At 52.4% G+C, this 19,014-nt stretch overlaps 4 protein-coding genes across 8 annotated transcripts; 1 reads left to right on the top strand and 3 right to left on the bottom strand.

Annotated features, from left to right (window-relative positions):
- Positions 1-664: 664 nt before the first annotated feature.
- On the bottom strand, positions 665-3,496 carry LTB4R (leukotriene B4 receptor). Of its 2 annotated transcripts, none has more exons than XM_012468013.2 (2): positions 3,283-3,496; positions 665-2,651 (listed from the first exon to the last, which is right to left on the bottom strand). In XM_012468013.2, the coding sequence occupies exon 2, from the start codon at positions 2,634-2,636 to the stop codon at positions 1,572-1,574; it is 1,065 nt and encodes a 354-aa protein (XP_012323436.1). In that variant the 5' UTR covers positions 2,637-2,651; positions 3,283-3,496; the 3' UTR covers positions 665-1,571. The 2 variants fall into 2 exon arrangements, with proteins under 2 accessions (XP_012323436.1, XP_012323430.1); XM_012468007.2 differs by having other exon boundaries at positions 3,279-3,496.
- A 2,778-nt stretch (positions 3,497-6,274) lies between these two features.
- On the bottom strand, positions 6,275-8,160 carry LTB4R2 (leukotriene B4 receptor 2). Of its 2 annotated transcripts, none has more exons than XM_012467940.2 (2): positions 8,046-8,160; positions 6,275-7,652 (listed from the first exon to the last, which is right to left on the bottom strand). In XM_012467940.2, exon 2 carries the CDS (start codon positions 7,640-7,642, stop codon positions 6,566-6,568), a length of 1,077 nt encoding a protein of 358 aa, XP_012323363.1. In that variant the 5' UTR covers positions 7,643-7,652; positions 8,046-8,160; the 3' UTR covers positions 6,275-6,565. The 2 variants fall into 2 exon arrangements, with proteins under 2 accessions (XP_012323363.1, XP_012323373.1); XM_012467950.2 differs by having other exon boundaries at positions 6,275-7,708.
- On the top strand, positions 7,072-13,215 carry CIDEB (cell death inducing DFFA like effector b). Of its 2 annotated transcripts, XM_012467985.3 has the most exons (6): positions 7,072-7,099; positions 10,354-10,485; positions 10,780-10,924; positions 11,873-12,022; positions 12,252-12,442; positions 12,622-13,215. In XM_012467985.3, exons 2-6 carry the CDS (start codon positions 10,445-10,447, stop codon positions 12,752-12,754), a joined length of 660 nt encoding a protein of 219 aa, XP_012323408.2. In that variant the 5' UTR covers positions 7,072-7,099; positions 10,354-10,444; the 3' UTR covers positions 12,755-13,215. The 2 variants fall into 2 exon arrangements, with proteins under 2 accessions (XP_012323408.2, XP_012323398.2); XM_012467975.2 differs by lacking the exon at positions 7,072-7,099 and having other exon boundaries at positions 10,259-10,485.
- NOP9 (NOP9 nucleolar protein) lies at positions 13,166-19,010 on the bottom strand. 2 transcript variants are annotated; one of them, XM_012467929.3, is made up of 10 exons: positions 18,662-19,010; positions 18,016-18,462; positions 16,867-16,977; positions 16,485-16,626; positions 16,168-16,360; positions 15,387-15,527; positions 14,530-14,655; positions 14,109-14,345; positions 13,786-13,891; positions 13,166-13,445 (listed from the first exon to the last, which is right to left on the bottom strand). In XM_012467929.3, exons 1-10 carry the CDS (start codon positions 18,906-18,908, stop codon positions 13,288-13,290), a joined length of 1,908 nt encoding a protein of 635 aa, XP_012323352.2. In that variant the 5' UTR covers positions 18,909-19,010; the 3' UTR covers positions 13,166-13,287. The 2 variants fall into 2 exon arrangements, with proteins under 2 accessions (XP_012323352.2, XP_012323358.2); XM_012467935.3 differs by lacking the exon at positions 15,387-15,527 and having other exon boundaries at positions 18,662-18,734.
- Between the last annotated feature and the right edge of the window lie 4 nt (positions 19,011-19,014).

Raw genomic sequence — 19,014 nt, forward strand, 5'->3', positions numbered from 1 at the left:
TAAGTACCTATTATGTGCTCACTATACAGAATGGGTGAGGGACCTGGGAAATAATCTGTTAGGTCCCTCCCAGTTTCAGCTGCTGTTCTCAGATTGGTACACCATGCTTTCCAGTAAGGACCTGTGGACAGTTTAGAGGTCCATCCGATATCCCTTTGCTTCCTTCTGCATCCTTCTGCACAGATGCTGGTATATGGGTCTTGAGGTATCGATGGCTCATTCTCACTGGCTCATATTTTGGGGTCCATGGGAGATATCTTAACATACTAAGTTTGTTGTGGATGTTGCGTGTGGATATTTGGCTTCACTCTCCTACTTGCTGTTTTGTTTTTTTTGTTGTTATTGTTTTTTTGTTTTTTTTTTTGAGATGGAGTTTCGCTCTTGTTACCCAGGCTGGAGTGCAATGGTGCGATCTCGGCTCACCGCAACCTCCGCTTCCTGGATTCAGGCAATTCTCCTGCCTCAGCCTCCTGAGTAGCTGGGATTACAGGCACGCACCACCATGCCCAGCTAATTTTTTGTATTTTTAGTAGAGACGGGGTTTCACCATGTTGACCAGGATGGTCTCCATCTCTTGACCTCATGATCCACCCGCCTCGGCCTCCCAAAGTGCTGGGATTACAGGCATGAGCCACTGCGCCCGGCCCTGCTGTTTTGTTTTTTTTTATGAGAAAGAGCCAAAAAGTACAATGCTGCCACTGTTGCTGCCATCTTCCTAAAACCTTGTCAGAACAGAGCTGGACCAAGTTTCTCTACAACAACAGTCATCTCTAGGAAATAATGACTTATCCCTCTCACTTTTGGGAATCTTTGTTTCCTGGGGCCCTCAGCCCCATCCTGTGCCAGAGTGTGTTGTGGAGGTTAGCAGATGCTGATGTGCAGAATTCTAAGGGATAAGATATAATGACTTGGTCCTCAAGTCTGGTTTCCTTGTGAAATGGAGGGAAGGAAGACAGTCCCCTAGAACATCTCCTATGGAGAGGACAAAGATTATTGGCAGGAAGTTGGAGTCATGCTAACAAGGATAACTGTCACAGGTTTCAGGGAAGATGTTTCACAGCAGTTCTGTTTTCTCAAAAGGTCCCTGAGTCACAGGGCCTGGAGTGACAAGCCTACATGGGTGGTCTTCCTAGACAAGCTGCTTTAGGAGTCTGTGGACTGTATTTTGCTAAGTATGATCTGCAGACTATGGACTTGGAATTACCTGGGTTGGGGGCAGTCTATGTCTGTCTTTGTGTCCCTTCCAGAACTATAAATCATGGGGAAGCAAAGGACATGACTCTCGACTACTGAGAGGGGCCCCACCAGGGTGCCCACGAGCAACCCGATACCCACAGCACATGTACCCCACTCACAAGGCTGACCCAATTTCAGACTTCAATTTTAATGGTTAAAGCTGCCTGTGGGAGCCAGGCTGGAGCACTCTGTCACTCTGCTCTCACTTGCTCCATCCCGCCCTCTTCTTCCACTCCACCCCCGCCTCCCACACCCCAATGCCCTCCACACCCCTGCTGCTCCTGCCTCAGAGCTGGCATTCTGCCAGGAGAAAAGTGAGCGTCCTTCCACGAGGCCTAGGTCAGTTCGTTTGACTCTAGAGGACTGGAGGTGGCAGTAAGGCTCTCGGCAGGGCCAGGCTCCAGAGCGGCAGGGACGTTCTTCACGCTCTGGCCCACGCTGCCCCCACGGCGGGTGCTGGACACCTGGGAGCCCGTGCCCTCTAGCATCTTGGCCACGAAGCCCATGCCCGCCGAGCGCAGCAGGCTGCCCCCGGCACACGCATACAGCACGGGGTTCACGCTGCTGCTCAGGAAGGCGAGCGCGATGAGCACGTTGCGGGCCAGCTGCAGCTTCAGCCCCGTGGGCCCGGACCCTGCGGCCTTGCCGGCCAGCGCGCGGCCTGCCTCAGCCAGGTTCACCACGTGGTAGGGCAGCCAGAAGGCGGCGAAGGCCAGGATGATGAGCACCACCAGGCGGCCGGTGCGGCGGCTGCGGCGGAAGCGCCGGGCCTGCAGCCGGCGCCCAATGTCGGAGTAGCTGGCCACCACAGCCAGGAAGGGCAGCAGGAAGCCCGTGAGGGCCTCGAAGATTAGATGGAAGGCCCGGTGCCCTTCGGTGGGGTACTTTGAGAAGCATAACAGGCTCATGTTGTTCGATTTTAAGACTACTGTGCGGTACGCGAGGACAGGTGTGGCCAGCAGAAAGGACACCACCCAGATGCCTGCCAGTACCAGCCGAGCCAAAGCCTTGGTGCGTAACTTCTGGGACACAAAGGGGCGGGCTACCGCCAGCGAGCGGTCTAGACTCATGGCTGTGATGAGCAGGACGCTGGCATACATGCTGACACCGCAGACATAGTGGCACAGGCGGCAACCAGCCAGTCCAAAACTCCAGGTGCCTTGGGTCAGGAAGTGAAGGAAAAAGGGAGCAGTGAGCAATACGGCCAGGTCAGCCAGGGCCAGGTTCAGCACCATCAGGGCAGTGACAGAGCGCTTCTGCATCCTTTTCAGGATGCTCCACACTACAAAGCTGTTGCCAGGAAGCCCCACAGCCAGAGCCACTGACAGTAGGATGATAGCCAGCAGAGAGATGAACTTGACACCTAGCAAGGAGGGTGCTGCAGAAGATGTAGTGTTCATGGCCGTCGGGAGGACCTGGAGAGTGAGTGCGGACACACGCATAAGAGTAGAGGACCAAGGGTTTCCTGACGCCATGGACACACCTAGCCTGAGAACTCTAGTCTGTCTCCAGGGTCAGCAGCATCAGAGGTCCCTCTGAAACATACTGCCCCCATCACTGCCAACTGATGCCTTAAAGGGATCTGGTTGAGTACAAAGACTAGTTTCCTAACTGGGTTGTGGGGCCTCTTCCTGCCCACAGGCCAATTGCAAAATATACAGTGACCGCAGCAGCAGCAGCAGCAGCAGCATTTCCAGACCTTTTCAGCCTCCTCCCCTTAGGAGACCCTAAAGCCCAGAACCAAACTGAGAGACTTCCTACCAATGCTGCACCCCTTGAAAGGCCAGCTTTTTTGCCCCCGCCAGGCCCTGAGTCCCCCAATCCCATTAACTTTCCCAATCACCTGCCTACTGTCCCCAGAGATGCCCAAGGTCAACCAGAAATAACAGGGATGGAGAGGAGTCAGTGGACTAGTGACGAGGACAAAGCCTCCCAACTTTGTACACTGGTCAGACTTTCTTTGGAGATTCCTTTGCACCTTCTTTCATGGCTGCACACTGTCCCACCACCACCACAACCACTGCCATTCCCAGGATACTTACTTACACGCTTTGGCAGGTACTGGTTGGAAGCTGGTGCCAATCCCAGGGTCAGGGCAGGGTGGTGTAGCCTATCCCTGAATCTGTCCCAGTGCCAAGGGCCTGGCCCCAGGTCTATGTGCTGTTAGCTAAGTCAGCCAGAGAGGAAGTACCACGTAGTAGGGGAGGGGGAAGATGCATCTTCCTGAGGGTGGGGCTGAAACCCTCACCTACTCCCTTCACTAGGAGGGGGGATAGTCTGTGTTCCAGGGCAACCCAGAAGGCAGGAGTACTCCTCAGAGGTGGGGCCAGATGAGAAGAGACCAGGAAGGGGTAGTGAGAGACCAAAGAGGGGTGCGGGGAGTGAGTAGGCTGGGTGTGGCCTCAAGATGCAGGTCTAGACTGGAGAACTGAACAAAGTAGTGAATTGTATCATATAGGAGGAGGTAAGGAAGCCAGAGAAGGAAAATGGGCCTCAGAATGAGAGGCTAGAATGCTGATATCTTTGTTTTTTGCATTAATAATGTAGTTTTTTTTTTTTCTTCAGATTAATAGGAAGTGTAGGTTGGAGCTGTGACTAGGTCCTGGGTCTAGGTTTGGGTTAGATAACATCGTGATTTAAAGAAGGCACGTCAGTAAATGCCGAAGGGGGAAGAACTCTGTTCTTGGCTTCAGTTCAAGCTATGATCTAGGCTGTGGGAAGAGGGCCATCTCCCAGCACCCCCTTCTCTACCCTTACTTAAAGGGATGGTTCCATTTAGGTCAACCAATTCTCCATTCTCTTTGGTAGAAGCCAAAATACAAATGGTCTTTTTGGTATTGCACAGAATGCCAATCACTTCCCCTTTCCCCAGGCACTTGCCTTGTGCTTGCCCATGTGGTTACCCTGCTGAGTCTGGATTGAAGATCTGGGCAAGGAGATTGGCACCACCTCTTTCCTATCTTCCCACAGCCTCTATCTAGTTCCACTTTAGACACACAGAGGAAGCTGAGGCTGAGCTAGGCAGACTGAGCATGAGGAGCAGGAGTGAGGGAGCAGGAACAGTGATACTTCATGCCCACCCTGCCAAAAGGAGAAACCGGGAATGCAGAAATGGTTGCCCTTCCCCTTTCCTGGACAGAGGAACATCTTCTTTCCTTGAAGTCTCCTGCAGAAGCTAAGAACTAAAAATTCCTGGCCAGGTGTGGTGGCTCATACCTGTAACCCCAGCACTTTTGGGAGGCTGAGGTGGGCAGATCGCTTGAGGTCAGTAGTTTGAGACCAGCCTAGCCAACACGGTGAAACCCCGTCTCTACTAAAAATACAAAAGTTAGCTGGGGGTGGTGGCATGTGCCTATAGTCTCAGCTACTTGGGAGGCTGAGGCAGGAAAATTACTTGAACCAAGGTTGTGCCACTGCACTTCAGTGCCTGGGTGACAGAGCGAGACTCCGTCTCAAAAAAAAAAAAAAAGGAACTAAAAATTCCTTCCTTCAATCTGACCATGTGCTTTCCTGCTTCCCTTTCAACTCTGACTTCTTAGGAAATATGTAAAGTGTAATGGTGATCACTGAGGTCCTTAACCTTTCCAGAGCCTCCAATTGCTGTGCTTGGAGAAAAGCCAGACCAGAGTTGACCTCGTAGCTGTCAGGCAGAGGATATGATAAAAAAGATGTGGGCTGAAACCACAGCAAGAACTGAAGTCAGAGTTGAGGAAGGGCTTTCTGACCACGTAGGGTGTGAGAGATGGGGAATATGTAACAGCAGAAGTTAGGGAACCTCTGCCCAGTGCATGAGGACAGAAAGAATCCCCTGAGACCTGTGTTTGGGGATAGAAGCCAGGGTCAACCAGAGGACCCTTCAGATAGAAACTGGGCTGTCCTTGCCTCCTCTCTCAAGCTGTTCCCCACCCACATCTCCCTTGATGGCCTTTCTTCCCCACACCCAGGACCAGGAGCTCTAAGCACACTCCCTGCTGTTCTAGTTCACAGGTTCTAATTCACCCCAGTTTTGGTGGCCCTAGTATGGTCCTGGGAACTGGGTTTCCTTTGCTCTGTTTTGACCTCCGTCTGGGGGACAGGGAGGTGTAAACAGTCACTAACATAGAACCTAGGGTGATGGTCAGGGTAGCCGCTTGAGAGGCCAACCATCTCAGTTTGTTGGGAAACTGATAGGGCCAAGACAAGGGATTTTCAGTGCTAAAACTCGGGAAGTCCTGGGCCAACTGGGATGAGTTAGTCACCTTAGTGACCACAGGTGTGTACTTGTGGATGTCCCCTGAAAAGAATCTCATTCTATATTCCCCGAATTAAAGATGTCAGGATCTAGAAGCGTTTTTAAACCTAGATATAGATTCCAAAAAGTGGGGGCAGAGAAGTATTGGGGAAGGGGCTAGGAATAGCTAACAGCATCTTGGAAAGAGCCCAGACTTGGCAGAGAGAAAAAGAAGAGGTGTCACTTTCCTGAAAAAATTATTCCTGTCCTCTAAATATTCCTGCCATTCCTCATAGCCCCTCATGGTCAATCCCCAGACTTCCCTGAGTGAGTGCCTGCTCCTGGGCCCCTTTTCACATCAGGTGGCCTTTGCAGGGATGATCAGATGGTCAGAGAGGAAGGTAAGTCTCAGACTCCCAGGGCCCGTACACCACTGTCCACTCCTTTTGTGCCTCTCACTGGACCAAACACAAGACATGCAGGAAAAATTTCCTTTTCAAATCCACAGATTCACTTTCCCCTTCTGGAGCCATTTCCTCCTCCAGAGGCTTTTATAAACCTCAGATAATGGATCCCATTCCTACCCTTCATCCAAGCTCCCATACCTCTCCTTCCATTGTCTCCTTTATTTCCAGAGTGGTTCTATGGGTTAGTCTGTGGAACCAGGGCACCTGGGCTGGGGAGGGAAAGACAAGATGCCACCGAAGGCCAGCACTGCCCAACCCTGGCTTGACCCACAGGGAACTAGGTGGCTTCAGTACAACTCAGGCACGAAGAACCACGGGCCGGTGTGGGGGGGATAAGAGGGGGCACACTTAAATCACCATCTAATGGCTTCCCAGTGTATTTCACAATAACAGCTATTGGCAACAAGTAAGCAGTGCTGGCGCATGGGTACATGCCAACCTGCAAGCACGAAATAGTCCTTAACAGGGACCATCACCACACTCATAATCCCTCAGTTTGGAGGAACCTGAGCCTGCCCCAGGTGTATAGTAATCCTACCCAGCCAGATCCAAACTCTAGTCAAAGGGTCCCCAAATGTTCCAGAACACCGAGCTCCGGAGGGTTGGGGGAAGGAATGGTACAGGCAAGGGCAGCAGGTTGTAGGGTTTGGGGTCAAGGGTCCCATTCAGGACCGTCCTTCTCCAGCCCACCCCCGGGGTCTCCATTGCCTCGGCCCTGCCCCACCACTTTTAGCTGAGGAGTAGTTCGGAGTTCCATGGTCCCCTCCCTAGAGCGGCCGCCCCCTCGGGCCTCCCCGGAGCCTTCGAAGAGCCGCGTGAGGAAACGGGGACCTGCCCGGGGCAGCAGATCCCCAGCGGTGAAGACGTAGAGCACAGGGTTGACGCTGGAGCTGAAGAAGGCCAAGGCCGTAGTTCCCGCTCGGGCCGCCTGGCCGGCCCCGCCCAGCTTCGCCAAGGCCCCTTCGGGTGGAGCCAGCGCAGCGACCGCCTGCAGAAGGTTGACCGCATGGTAGGGGGCCCAGAGCAAGCCGAAGGCAAGCACGATGGTGCTCACCAGTCGGCCCACCCGCGCCCCGTGCCGCCCGGAGCCCCAGCGGGCGCCCCGCAGCCGCGCCAGCGTCACGCTGTAGCAGCCGAGCATCAGCCCGAAAGGAAGCACGAAGGCGGTCAGAGTCTCCAGGCTCAGGTGGGCGGCGGCGTGGGCCGGCGACGGGTGGCACAGCTGGCACACGCGGTCCCTCCACAGGTGGCGGTAGACGGCGGCGGGGACGGCGAGCAACAGGGCGGCCAGCCAGACGGCCAGCAGCAGGCGGCGGGCCAGGGCCGGGCTGCGCAGCCGGGGCGCCAGGAAGGGGCGGGTGACGGCGAGGCAGCGCTGCAGGCTGAGCAGGCCGGTGAGCAGCACGCTGGCGTACATGCTGAGCGCGCACACGTAGTACACCGCCTTGCAGCCCGCCTGGCCCAATGGCCAGGCCTGCCCGGTCAGGAAGGCCACGAAGAGCGGCGTGAGCAGCAGCACCGCGCCGTCGGCCAGTGCCAGGTGCAGCACAAGCGTGGCCGCCAGCGGTCGCCCCCGCGCTGGCCGCCAGCCCGCCAAGCTCCACACCACGAAGCCGTTGCCGGGCAGCCCCAGCAGCGCCGCCAGCAGCAAGAAGGCTGTGCCTGTGGCCCGCGAAGCCTTCCAGCTCAGCAGTGTCTCATTCCCTGGGGGACGGTAGCAGACCGACATCCTTCTGGGCCTACAGAGGGGTGGAAGGGGCCACAGAGGGCATTGAAGGGTGGGGCAAAACCCCACCTGCGATGCCCGATGAGAAGGGGCCATGCCTCCTCCTGACTTTCCTGCAGCCTGCCTCTTTTCTGCCTGTGAGTCCTGACTTCCACGAGGACCCAAACCCCACCTGAAACACTACCCCTTCTTGGAACCCAGATCCCCTGCTCCCAGTCAGTTGACCTGCCCGACTCCTGGCTCCTTCCCAGAGCTCAGTGGTAAACGGGCATAAAGTCCTCACCCCAGGCTGTCACTATCTCTACCACCACTCCTCTAGTCTGGCCTCTCCTTCTTTCCAATCCCAATCCTAGTACCTCTGGGCAAAAGTGGATGGTGGGGTGTAAAGGTGGGCAGATCTACTTACCAAGCTGGGAGCAAGCAAGATTGGGGCCCTGGGAAGCTGAAAGGTTAAGCAGCAGTGGATGAGGTGCCTACTCCTGTCCTGTGCCTGTCACATTTGCAGAGGGCAAGGCAAGAATGGGGAGGGACAAGATGAAGCTCATCCAGGGCCTCTCCTGGGGCCCCTCCCTCACCCCACTCCTTCCCATCACCAACGCATCCAGGCGTCCAGGCATGTGAGAGCCTGCCTTGCCAGGAAACAGCATAAGCTGAAGGGGGACAGATAAGATTACCTGGCCGTGGAAGAGAATAGGAGAACTCCGCTGAATCCTGACCCTGGTCCTGCTTCTCTTCTCATCCCTCCCCCAGCTCTGGCCCCAATCCCCCCAGTCCACCTTCTACAGTGTGTATGTTACCTGGCCTCTCTGGCCTGTAGAGGTGAGTCAAACAACTCAGCCCCCCAGCTGCTCTATCTTTGCCTGTTTCCAGCTTCCTGGTCCAGCTGAGTCCCTTTTCTTCAACTCCTGGCCTACCTCCTCCCATCTCTTGCCTTGGGCCCTGCCCCAGTCACTCCACCCTCAGGGATCTCACAGGCTGTCAATGACAGCTTTTCCATGTAAGGCATGGTGCCAGATTCCAGGAGGAATGGAGGATGCATGGAGGTATAAGGGGCTTATAACCTGGTTAGGGAGTCATGACACACAACCATGAAGAGACCCCACTACCAGGCTGCACCAGGATACAAGACAAGAAAGGAAAGGATGCAGTAGTAGAGACATACTAAGAAGCAGCCCTCTCTTCTTGGAAAAGTCAAGCAAAACTTGGAAATGAAGAGATTTGAGGGGGGCCTGGCAGATCGATAGAGTTGGGGTAAGGGAAAAGAAAGGCCTCTGCCCAAGTAACAGCCAGAACTTGAGGTTCCTTGAGCAGGGCACCAGGAGCATTGTCTTAGTTTGGGTTCTCCCAAAGCAGAGCTTGAACTAAGGGCTTGGGTACAGGTAATCCTGTACTTGGGAGGCTAACTCGGGAAGTGAGGGCATAGGGTAAGACAAGAGAGAGGAAAGCCATTAAGAGTGTGTGAAGTCCCTTCGGTAGGCCTTGGGAACCTCTGAGAAAAGTACAGATTGCCCAAGACAAAAAGACTGGCAGGGCGATCAGTCCAAAGCATTTATTAGGAGAACTTAATGAGTGAGCTGCAGCATATCCTCACAACAGACAGTGAAAGAAAGAGTTGTTCTACCAAAGTATGTCCAAAACAAGGGGGTCAGGGTATGGAGTTTATGAGGTTCAAGGACTTTGGCTCAGGGCCAGGGCCAGTTTCTTTCGGTGTTTTGGGCAACAACCTGAATACCTTTTCAGTGCCTGGTAATGTTCAAGGCTCTGGCTTGGGCTCAAGCCTCCAGGGGAAATGCAGCTGGCCAGGTGACAGAGCCATCAAGTTACTCTGTGTTTCTTTGTCAGGACACAGAAAAAAAGTGGGGAAGCTGGGGACCCTACAAGGATCTGGGCAGGAAAGCAGGGATTGTGTTCATTTGAGGGTTTCACTGTCAATGAGAGTCTCAGCTTCCATGCAACTGTCCATCACAGCTGCAACTGAAATCAGAGCTAGGACACAGTGCACCAAAAGCTAAAGTCTTGATCCTGTCAAAGGACATCCCTGCCCCATTCACATCTCCTTCATGTCCATTAATTGGCAAAAGGGGAAAAGTGAGGGAGATGACTTAAGTGTGGCCGAAGCAGGCAGTTTTGGAAAATGAAGCCAGAGCAATGAGCCAGCCTGTCCCTTGACCAAGGAGGAAGGAGCAGGTAAGCAGGAAGGCCAGCGTCCCAGACAGGACCCTAATAATCCTGAACCCATGGATCAGGATCCATCCTCTCCTCACACCGTTCCTGGACACAGTCTCACCTCTCATTTTCCAAAGCCCTGCCATGCTGCCTTCCCACTTCCCCACACTCAGCAGGGGTTCCCTTTTCCTAATGCTGCAGCTTACGGCTTCTCCAGTAGGTGGCAGCATACACAGAGCCACTCACAAAACGCCGCTTCTCAGAGCCTGAGAATCAGAAACTGTCCCTAGAAATTCCCTCCACAGAAATACAGAAACACCAGAGGTCACATTTCATCCTTTTACATGGTTCCCATCTACCCTCACAACACATGCCATCACCAAAGACATACAAACAAGCTCCGGTGGCTTTGCCGGGCAATTCTTCCTCCAGGACCACATCTGGCCCCTCCTTCATCCCTCCCCTTGGACTTTGCCCTTCTTACTGGCCAGGCAGGGGGGCCAGAGTCCAGGCTTGACTCATTCCCACCTCATCCTGGGCTATCTCAGGTTTGTAACAGAAAACACCACTGAAGCCCCAGCATAGCAGAGAACCACTCAGCCCAGAAGTTCCAGGGAAGAAGGAACTCTCCAGTTCACCATGGAGTACCTCTCAGCTCTGAACCCCAGTGACCTGCTCAGGTGACTGCTAACCCTCCGCTGTACCCCCTACCTTTAGGGGATATGGGCAGGGCAACAAAACTCCATTCAGCCCCTAGGAGACTCAGCAGTACCCTCCCTCTCCTGCTCCCCACACCACAGTGAGTTTATCAAGCTCCTGAGCTACCCACAGCCCACCTGCACTCCATGGTCTCTACCCCGTCCCTAATCTGCAAACCATTCCTCCCTCACTAGCCCTCTAGCCACCCCCATCATGCCCTTTATGCTCATCAAGCCCCTCCTCGCTCCTTCTTGACTTTTCTTCCCAACTACCAGGTCAGTATCTAATATAAGCTCGGAGTTTGGACGGAGGGTCTGGACCTCAGCTCCACCACCCCAGCGACCTTTCCGTGTCTGTGATCACAAGCGGACCATACGGAAAGGCCTGACAGCTGCCACCCGTCAGGAGCTGCTAGCCAAAGTAAGTAGGCCAAGTTCCTCGGTTCCTATAGCAAGGGCAGCCAAGGGGCTCGAGAACAGTGACAACTTGGGATGATAGAGCAGAGACGGCTGAGGTCACACAGCTGCCCCTCTCTCTGAGGGCTAAAAACAGTGGGGTGGGCCTAATGACCTCAGTCAATTTGCTCATTTTCCACAGTGAGCTTGTCTATGGGAGCAGGGGAAGCAGTGGATAGGGAGAGCTGGAGGGATGGAATTCAGAAGCCAGTATGGAAAGGCGATTTGTATGACAAATCAAGTTCAAATTCTTCCACTTCCTGTCAAACCCTCTGCTGTACCCTCCACCTTTAGGGGATATGGGCAGGGCAACAAAACTCCATTCAGCCCCTAGGAGATTCAGCAGTTCCCTTCCTCTCCTGTTCCCCACTCCACCGTGAGTTTGTCAAGTTGTTCAACCTATCAAAACCTCAGTTTCTTCATCTATAAAAAGGCAGTAATACACCACCTCCTAGGGTTGTTGAAAGGAATCAGAGGATAATGTAGGTAAAGTCCTCATACCTGGCACAGAGTAAAGACTCAAAAAGGTTAAACACTATTACTGAAGACACTTCTGGAGAACTCTGAGGGTGTGGGAAGTGAGGTGCCGCACTGTAGGAGAGAAGGGTGGACTTCATGAGAACCTGGCTTGCTTTCCAATTCCAAAACAGGAGGAGTGACTTGGAGGGGAGCAAGGGGAGATGCCAGTGACATGGTAGGAGCAAAGAGGAACAAGGTCAGCCTCTAGCTAGGATCCCCCAACAACTGAAGAACACTGAGAGCAGTAGCCTTTAGGAGGGATGGCAAAGTCCTGGGAAGTCGAGGTGGGACATCAACCAATGTCTAGGCCCAACTGATGGATGATGGGCAGCTAACGAGGGAAGGGACATGGGGTAAAATCTGCCCTTCCTTTCTACTTCTTGCCATTGGGAAGGCATTGGAGACCCTACTGCTGAATGGAGTGCTAACCCTGGTGCTAGAGGAGGATGGAACTGCAGTGGACAGCGAGGACTTCTTCCAGTTGCTGGAGGATGACACGTGCCTGATGGTGCTGGAGTCTGGTCAGAGCTGGAGTCCCATCAGGGTGAGGCCTATACTGGGGCTGCTTCCACTGCCCATCCTTTATAGCTCTCCCATTTCCTGTCTAGCCTAACCCTGATCCTGGGGACACAGGCGCAGGGGGAGTTGCGGAATTGTCAAGGATGTCACACAATGGACAAGTCCAGGCAGGGAGGGTCTGACCCAGTGCTGATGGGGATTAGTGGTGGATGTCTGGTGTGAGGATCTACTGCACTGATGGGGGTGTCCTACAGAGCGGAGTGCTGTCATACGGCCTGGGCCGGGAGAGGCCCAAGCACAGCAAGGACATCGCCCGCATCACCTTTGACGTGTACAAGCAAAACCCTCGAGACCTCTTTGGCAGCCTGAACGTCAAAGCCACATTCTACGGGCTCTACTCTATGAGTTGTGACTTTCAAGGACTTGGCCCAAAGAAAGTACTCAGGTCAGAAATCAACATGTCATACTTCCCCATCCCCTACAGTCATAGTCCCCATCATTCCTCCTCCTGCACCCACCTAATCCTAGTTAGCTCTCGCTTGTGGAAAGTCCTCATCTCCCAGCTTGATAGCCTCCTCCCAGGTTTCCCGAATCATCTGATTTCCTCTTATCTCTGCCCCTCAGGGAGCTCCTTCGTTGGACCTCCACACTGCTGCAAGGCCTGGGCCATATGTTGCTGGGAATTTCCTCTACCCTTCGCCATGTAGTAGAGGGGACTGAGAAGTGGCAGCAGAAGGGCCGCCTCCATTCCTACTAAAAAGGGCCTCTGAGCTTTTGTCCCCAGACCCATTCCAAGAGACACACTGCAAAGACTGTGACAGCATCAAGTTTCAGGACCTGAAGACAGTACAGGCTAGATAATTTACCCAATTTCCCCACTGTCCTCTGACCCCCTCGTGACAGAACCTTTCAGCATAATGCCTCACATCCCAAGTCTATACCCTTACCTGAAGAATGCTGTCCCTTCCTAGCCACCTTTCTGCCTCCCACTTGCCCTGAAAGGTCACAAGCCTATCCGCAGGCATCTTGATCTGAGCTTGTTTGCTGCTATATCTAATCCCCTACCGAGGCTTCCTGTCCCTAAACTCCCCAGCATGCTGATGACAGCCCTCTCTGACTTTACCCTGAGATTTGTCCTCATACCCTTCCCCCAAAAATAACAAAAACATTTCCAATAAAAATATAAAATATTTACTACTAAGACTTTTGACTCCAATTTAAACAGGAAAAGGATGGATGGATACTCCCTTTGGCCCTCCCCCATCAACACCCAGTCCCAGATCCAAAGCCTCAGTCTTCAAGTATGGAGTTCAATGCCCGCCTCCGCTTGGCCACTGCACCCTGCTGCTGTTCCCAAGCCTCTCGCCGCTTTAGGAAGGTAGTCAAGGCCACATTTCGAGCCACATGGTGGCCAAAAGGGTCTCTTATCAGCTCCTGGTTCTTCTCCCCTGAAAAGGGAATCACTCATGTTTAGTACCACCCACGCTCAAAGACAGACTCTACCTGAGGTAAAGATCCCTCCATTTCCCCCAGACCCTGGGACTGCCACTGGGATAAAGTGAACACCTCACTTTCCAAAGAACAGAAGTCGGAGGGCAGGGTGAGGGCAGAGAACTGCATAATCAGTCAGCAGAAGGGAAGGGGAAAGCAGACTGCTAAGAACCCATGAGCAAGACAACCCTTTGGAACTGAAGACTGTTGAGTTTCAGCAGACTCCCCCCCGACCCAGAGATCTGGAGTAAAAGAAGGGAAAGTCTGGAAACATCAAAGAGAGGGGCTGGTACTCACCCAGCTCAGCAGCAATTTCCTTCCGGGCCCCCAAGGCTGCTCCACTCCAGATGGCATCTAGCACACGGCTGCCATGGCGACTACAGGCCAGAGCCACATATTGTCCCTGTATTGAGACAAACAAAGAAGGTCTCCCTAGCAAAGTCCACAAAAGTGTATTTTGGGGGCCTGCAGGGAGTGAATTTTCTGAAGAGTCTAGGGGCTGAGTTAAAATAGTCTAGGAACTATATAGCCTCTTTGCATCTGAAGGTATAGTACTGGGGAAGGTCATATTCTCTAAATGGATGATGGTGGGGAATCAAGGCAGAAGCCAGAAATCTAACCTTTAGGTTCTGCAGCACACGGCGGCGCTGCTTGCGCGTCACAGAGGGGCTGGTCAGGATGGCATCGAGCACATGAGAGCCAGCAGGACTTTGGGCCAGAGTCAGAAGTTGTGGTCCCGTCAAGGTACCCAGACTTCGAAGTACAAGACCAGGCGTAGAGAAGTGCAGCAGATGCTGCAGCAGTAGAGACCCAAGAACTGTCACGTCCCCCAAGGCCCTGGCTGAGGCTGTTTCTACCTGGGAACACAGAGATAGTAAATTAGGAGGCACCGACAAGCCAGGTGGATGAGCCCATCCCCAGGACACTGCCACCTCCATCTGGATGAAATCACCACTCTCACCTCAGGAATTCAGGGGCTTGCTAAACCCTGGGAGGCCTGGCTCCTAACTAGTCACCAGCTTAGCATCTTCCCTATCTCACCTGGTGCTCCGCAGGCACTGCCCCCTCCTCCTCCGTCAGTCCATAGTACACCTCATAAGCCATCAAAGTGGCAAAGAGAGGCACACAGGCCAATTGCCGGGATGAGGGCTCTGCACAGTGGAATGCCTAAAGGAGAAGACAAAATATGATGAATGTGAGAACTTTTCCATCCCTAACCTCAAATTTAAGGGAACACCTTCAGGAAAGGAAAGAAGGCCTAACTCCATAAGAATGTGAGCTCCATGACAGCAGAATTTCATGCCTTGCAATATCCCCAGACTCTATCACATAGAGGTTAATAAACATTTATCCCTTACATAAACTTCTCTCTTAGCTCTGGGAGACAATTTTTATCATAGGACTGTGAAATAACATTTGGCCTCAGCCAGGCACAGTGGCTCATTCCTATAATCCCAGCACTTTGGGAGGCTGAGGCGGGACGATCCCATTTGGTAACGGATCGTCTGAGGTCAGGAGTTCGAGATCAGCCTGGCCAACATGGTGAAACCCCATCTCTACTAAAAATACCAAAAAAAAAAAAAAAAACCCAAAAACAAAAACTAGCTGGGTATGGTGGCAGGCACCTATAATCCAGCTACTTGGGAGGCTGAGACAAGAGAATCACTTGAACTAGGGAGGCAGAGGTTGCAGTGAGCCGATCTGGCACCACTGAACTCCAGCCTGGGTGACAGAGCGAGACTCTGTCTCAACAACAACAAAAATCATTTGGCATCTTTTCCCCCATTCCTGTAAACTCCTTGGGCATTAGACTTCCTGAGTCCAAAGGTACAACAACTTAAGATTAGATAAGTCCTAACTGGACTTATCTAAACAGATTGTGGGTAATATCTACTTACCTCCAACAAGAGCTGTAGGACCTTGGCTTGGTAGGCCCCAACTCTGCGACAGGCCCCTACCAGGGCAATGACTACCCCTGGGTGTCCCTGAGCCAATACACCTTCTAGGACAGGGCTCAGCTCCTCAAACACAGGGAACAGCTGATGGGAAACATGGGATGTAACTGTGGCATTCTGGTAATGGTAGACTACATTATTCAGAGAAATCTTCCCACTGAAAACAACTAAAAATGCTAGATAAAAAGCAATGCCAATATGAGGACTTTTGTTTGGATAGATAAGGCCCAGGACAAGGGGGCAGTCTTAGAGGTGCCACCTCACAGGAAGGAACTTTAAGTGGCTCACTATGTGTAAGGGAGAACTAGGGGCAAGGGGGGACTAAAATAAAACCTGCCCTTCCACTCTAACCCCCAATGCGTGAGACCACAGGGAAGCCCACCTTGGTCCTAAGCAGCAAGGGAAAAGAGAAGCTATGGCAACAGCTCTAGCACTCATGTGGACTTATAGCCAAGTACCAGAGTCTGGGTGGGCCATGGAACCTCAAGCTGTAAACTTGAATGAAGCCAGTCTCTTGCTGGTCCTCATACCTGAGAGAAGCCAAAAAAAATTCTCAGTAGAAGGTGGGCACCTTTATCCTAAGCTCTGGAAAACCTCAAGGAATAATTTTTCAAGAGGAATGGCTAGCACAATGTCAAAAATATATAGAGGCAGGCACGCTATAAAATAAGGTCCAACGATCAGGAATTAGCAGAAACAGATCCAGCCCAGGTTTTCAACTCACCAGCTCAGGGGTAGTGACTGCATCCAGTAAGCGCTGCAAAGGGAAGTTGGCAATGGGATGTGCAGCCAGGGTCTGCAGCTGCCCCTGCAAGTGCTCCTCAAAGAGGCTCTGGAGCTTTGGGGGCTCCAACACCAGCAGGACCTGCTCCAGGAGTCTGGAGCTCGTCTGATCTCGGAGAAATAGCAGTAGGGGACTAGGGACAAGAAGGGCATCAGGCAGTCTTAACTCCATTTCATGCAAAATCCAGTTGCACTACATCACCTCATTCATTTCACACAGCCCCACCAACTTTGGTCAATCCTAAGACCCGAGCATACCTGCCATCTACTGAGGAACTGCGAGTACTCAGGTAACTAATCACAGCATTGCAGAGATGGGCACAAAACTGGGGTAGTTTGCAGTGTAAAACCTGTAAGGCCACTTGAAGACAGAAGCTAGAGATCTTATCAGTGATAAATACTGTGGAGAGAGGGCAGAAATAAAGCAGCTTCCCCAAAATCCAGACAACCTGCATAACCTCAAACTCTAGGCAACAAGATACAGGGCACTATGTACACAAAGGGACTGTACAAAGTGCTTTCAACGTCAAACCAGCCCAGGTTTGAAAAGAAAAGGAATAACCTGACCCAAAGGCCTTGATTGGTAACAGTCACTTCCAGAAAAGTAGGTATGAGACCCTCCTCCTACTTCCCTCCTTACCTGCAATGTCCTTCAGAAAGCAGGAGCTCAGGTCCTGAAGGCGATTCAAGAAGGTTTCAGGGACTTCAAAATCAGCTGGCTTACATTCCCTGGCTGGGGCCCTCTGTGCCTCTGAAGGAAGATTAAGAACATGTGCAGCAGGGAGATCACAAACTGCCACCCCGGGGAGAAAAATTCCATAGATGAACAAGGATTCTGCTTGGAGATGCAGAACATTCGAAGTACAACTGAATGTCTCTTCTGGATGACTGAACTGAGACTACATTTCTGTCTTAATTTTTCTAAAAAGCTTCAACCAGCTTCCCCATGGTCCACAGAAGACAGTTCAACCTCCTCAGCCAGGTATTCAAGGCATTCCAAAATCAAGTCTCATTTAAACTCTCTAACTTTGTTTCCTAGAGTTTTTCCAAATGTGGATCACAACCCAAAACTGTATCATGAAATCAAGTTAGTAGTCTTGACTAGCATTCTTTTTTTAATGAAATAGAGCAGAATAAAGTTTGGAAAGGAAAGGAAATAACAGAGTGGGCTGCAAGTTGTGAGGGTATTGTTTCCTGAACTTCTGATTGAGTCCAGTATACACACATTTGTATGTTAAGTCATGCTTTAAAAAAAAAAAAACTGGCCCAGCGCCGTGACTCACACCAGTAATCCAGCACTTTAGGAGGCCAAGGCAGGCGGGAGTTTGAGACCAGCCTGATCAACATGGAAAAACCCCATCTCTACTAAAAATACAAAATTAGCTGGGCGTGGTGGTGAGTGCCTGTAATCCCTGCTACTCAGGAGGCTGAGGCAGGAGAATCGCTTGAACCCAGGAGGCAGAGGTTGTGGTGAGCCAAGATCATCCCATTGCACTCCAGCCTGGGCAACAAGAGCAAAACTCCATCTCAAAAAAAAAAAAAAAAAAAAAAAAAAATCTTCTGCATCCATTCTAACAGCTGTCCCCTAAACATAATTGTACATCCTTACCTCTGGGCCTCTGCACAGACTAATCTTTGGCCTGCTAAGCCCTGTTCAGATTAGGACAGGTCAAGCTAATTCTTCCAGGTCAAGCTCCCGCATGAAGACTTACTCTTCTATTTATTGTCTCCTTCTGAACTTTCTAAATTCTTCTTCCCACTAGGTCCACTTTCCTCTTGTAATACTTACCAGATGATTGGGAACCACGGGGCCTGGCTCTCTCAGACTCCAGAATAGTCCCTCCTAACACCTGCAGCAGAGTTCTGACCACGAAGCTGCCATGTGTGTCTCCACAGTAGAAGAGAAAATCATCACACACCTCAGCGGCTAGTCCCAGGACCAGATCCTCCAGGGTCTCCGTGGGACCATCCTTCCCATCCTCCTCCTCCTCCTCCTCCTCTGCAACACTTCCCAGCAATCGAGGGAGCTGTAGCAAAGCACTTTGCAATACATGGACCCCGCATCGGTGACAGGCCACAGTGCGCAAGTTGGAGCGCAGAGCAGCCCATACGCGACAAAGCGGTTTCAAAGAACTGAATCCCAACAGTTCCTGCAGCATCTCACTGCCAGTCCTGTTCGTGGACAAAGCTAGGGCCTGAGCCTCTACTTCCTTCATAATATTGTGCACCATCAGATCTGGAAAAGCGAAGAAAGAAACATTTTGAAGAGACTTAGTAGAGAATACAGTTATGTACCCTCACTTAACCAAGGATCGTGGGTTGGAGGCCGAAGAAAGGACATGGGAAATGAAACTAAGTCCCCACGCCATGCCGAAAGTTTCCTTGCCTGCCCTGGATTTTATGCTCTTGGTCTAAAACCCGAAGTTGCTGCCTACCTCGTTCTTCCCCAGTCTCGGGAGCCTCTTTCAGTGCGGAGAGCGCCCGGCGGAAATATCCCAGAGCTTCGGGGCTCAGGTGCGGGTGCGAATCTGGAGCCCGCTCCGAGAGCCCATCCGGAGGCGGCCGGGGTTGCCGCTCGCGGCCGGGTGAGGGGCGCCCCGACCCCTTGGCCCCGCGCCCCCGTTTGCCACCAGCTGGGAACCGGCGCCCCACCTTGTGTGGAGAGCGCGGACCCAGCCCCATGAGAGCTTCGGGACCTGTCCAGCTGCAAAAGCTTCCTCAGCCGTGGACGGACCTTTAACGTAGCCAAGCGTGGGCCTGGTCCAAAATGAGTTTAGAAAAGCCGGCG

Source organism: Aotus nancymaae, unplaced genomic scaffold, assembly GCF_030222135.1.
Source record: "Aotus nancymaae isolate 86718 unplaced genomic scaffold, 86718_ANA_hifiasm-v0.15.2.pri h1tg000011l, whole genome shotgun sequence".
Lineage (NCBI taxonomy): Eukaryota > Metazoa > Chordata > Mammalia > Primates > Aotidae > Aotus > Aotus nancymaae.

Coding starts and splice junctions, on each gene's coding strand:
- LTB4R (XM_012468013.2), bottom strand. CDS start 2,636: ATGAACACTACATCTTCTGCAGCACCCTCCTTGCTAGGTGTCAAGTTC.
- LTB4R2 (XM_012467940.2), bottom strand. CDS start 7,642: ATGTCGGTCTGCTACCGTCCCCCAGGGAATGAGACACTGCTGAGCTGG.
- CIDEB (XM_012467985.3), top strand. CDS start 10,445: ATGGAGTACCTCTCAGCTCTGAACCCCAGTGACCTGCTCAG. Junction 10,925..11,872: donor GTCAGGAGCTGCTAGCCAAA/GTAAGTAGGCCA, acceptor GCCATTGGGAAG/GCATTGGAGACCCTACTGCT. Junction 12,443..12,621: donor GGCCCAAAGAAAGTACTCAG/GTCAGAAATCAA, acceptor TCTGCCCCTCAG/GGAGCTCCTTCGTTGGACCT.
- NOP9 (XM_012467929.3), bottom strand. CDS start 18,908: ATGGGGCTGGGTCCGCGCTCTCCACACAAGGTGGGGCGCCGGTTCCCA. Junction 14,656..15,386: donor TCCTACAGCTCTTGTTGGAG/GTAAGTAGATAT, acceptor CTTCTCCTTTAG/GCATTCCACTGTGCAGAGCC. Junction 13,446..13,785: donor GGAAATTGCTGCTGAGCTGG/GTGAGTACCAGC, acceptor TTCCCTTTTCAG/GGGAGAAGAACCAGGAGCTG.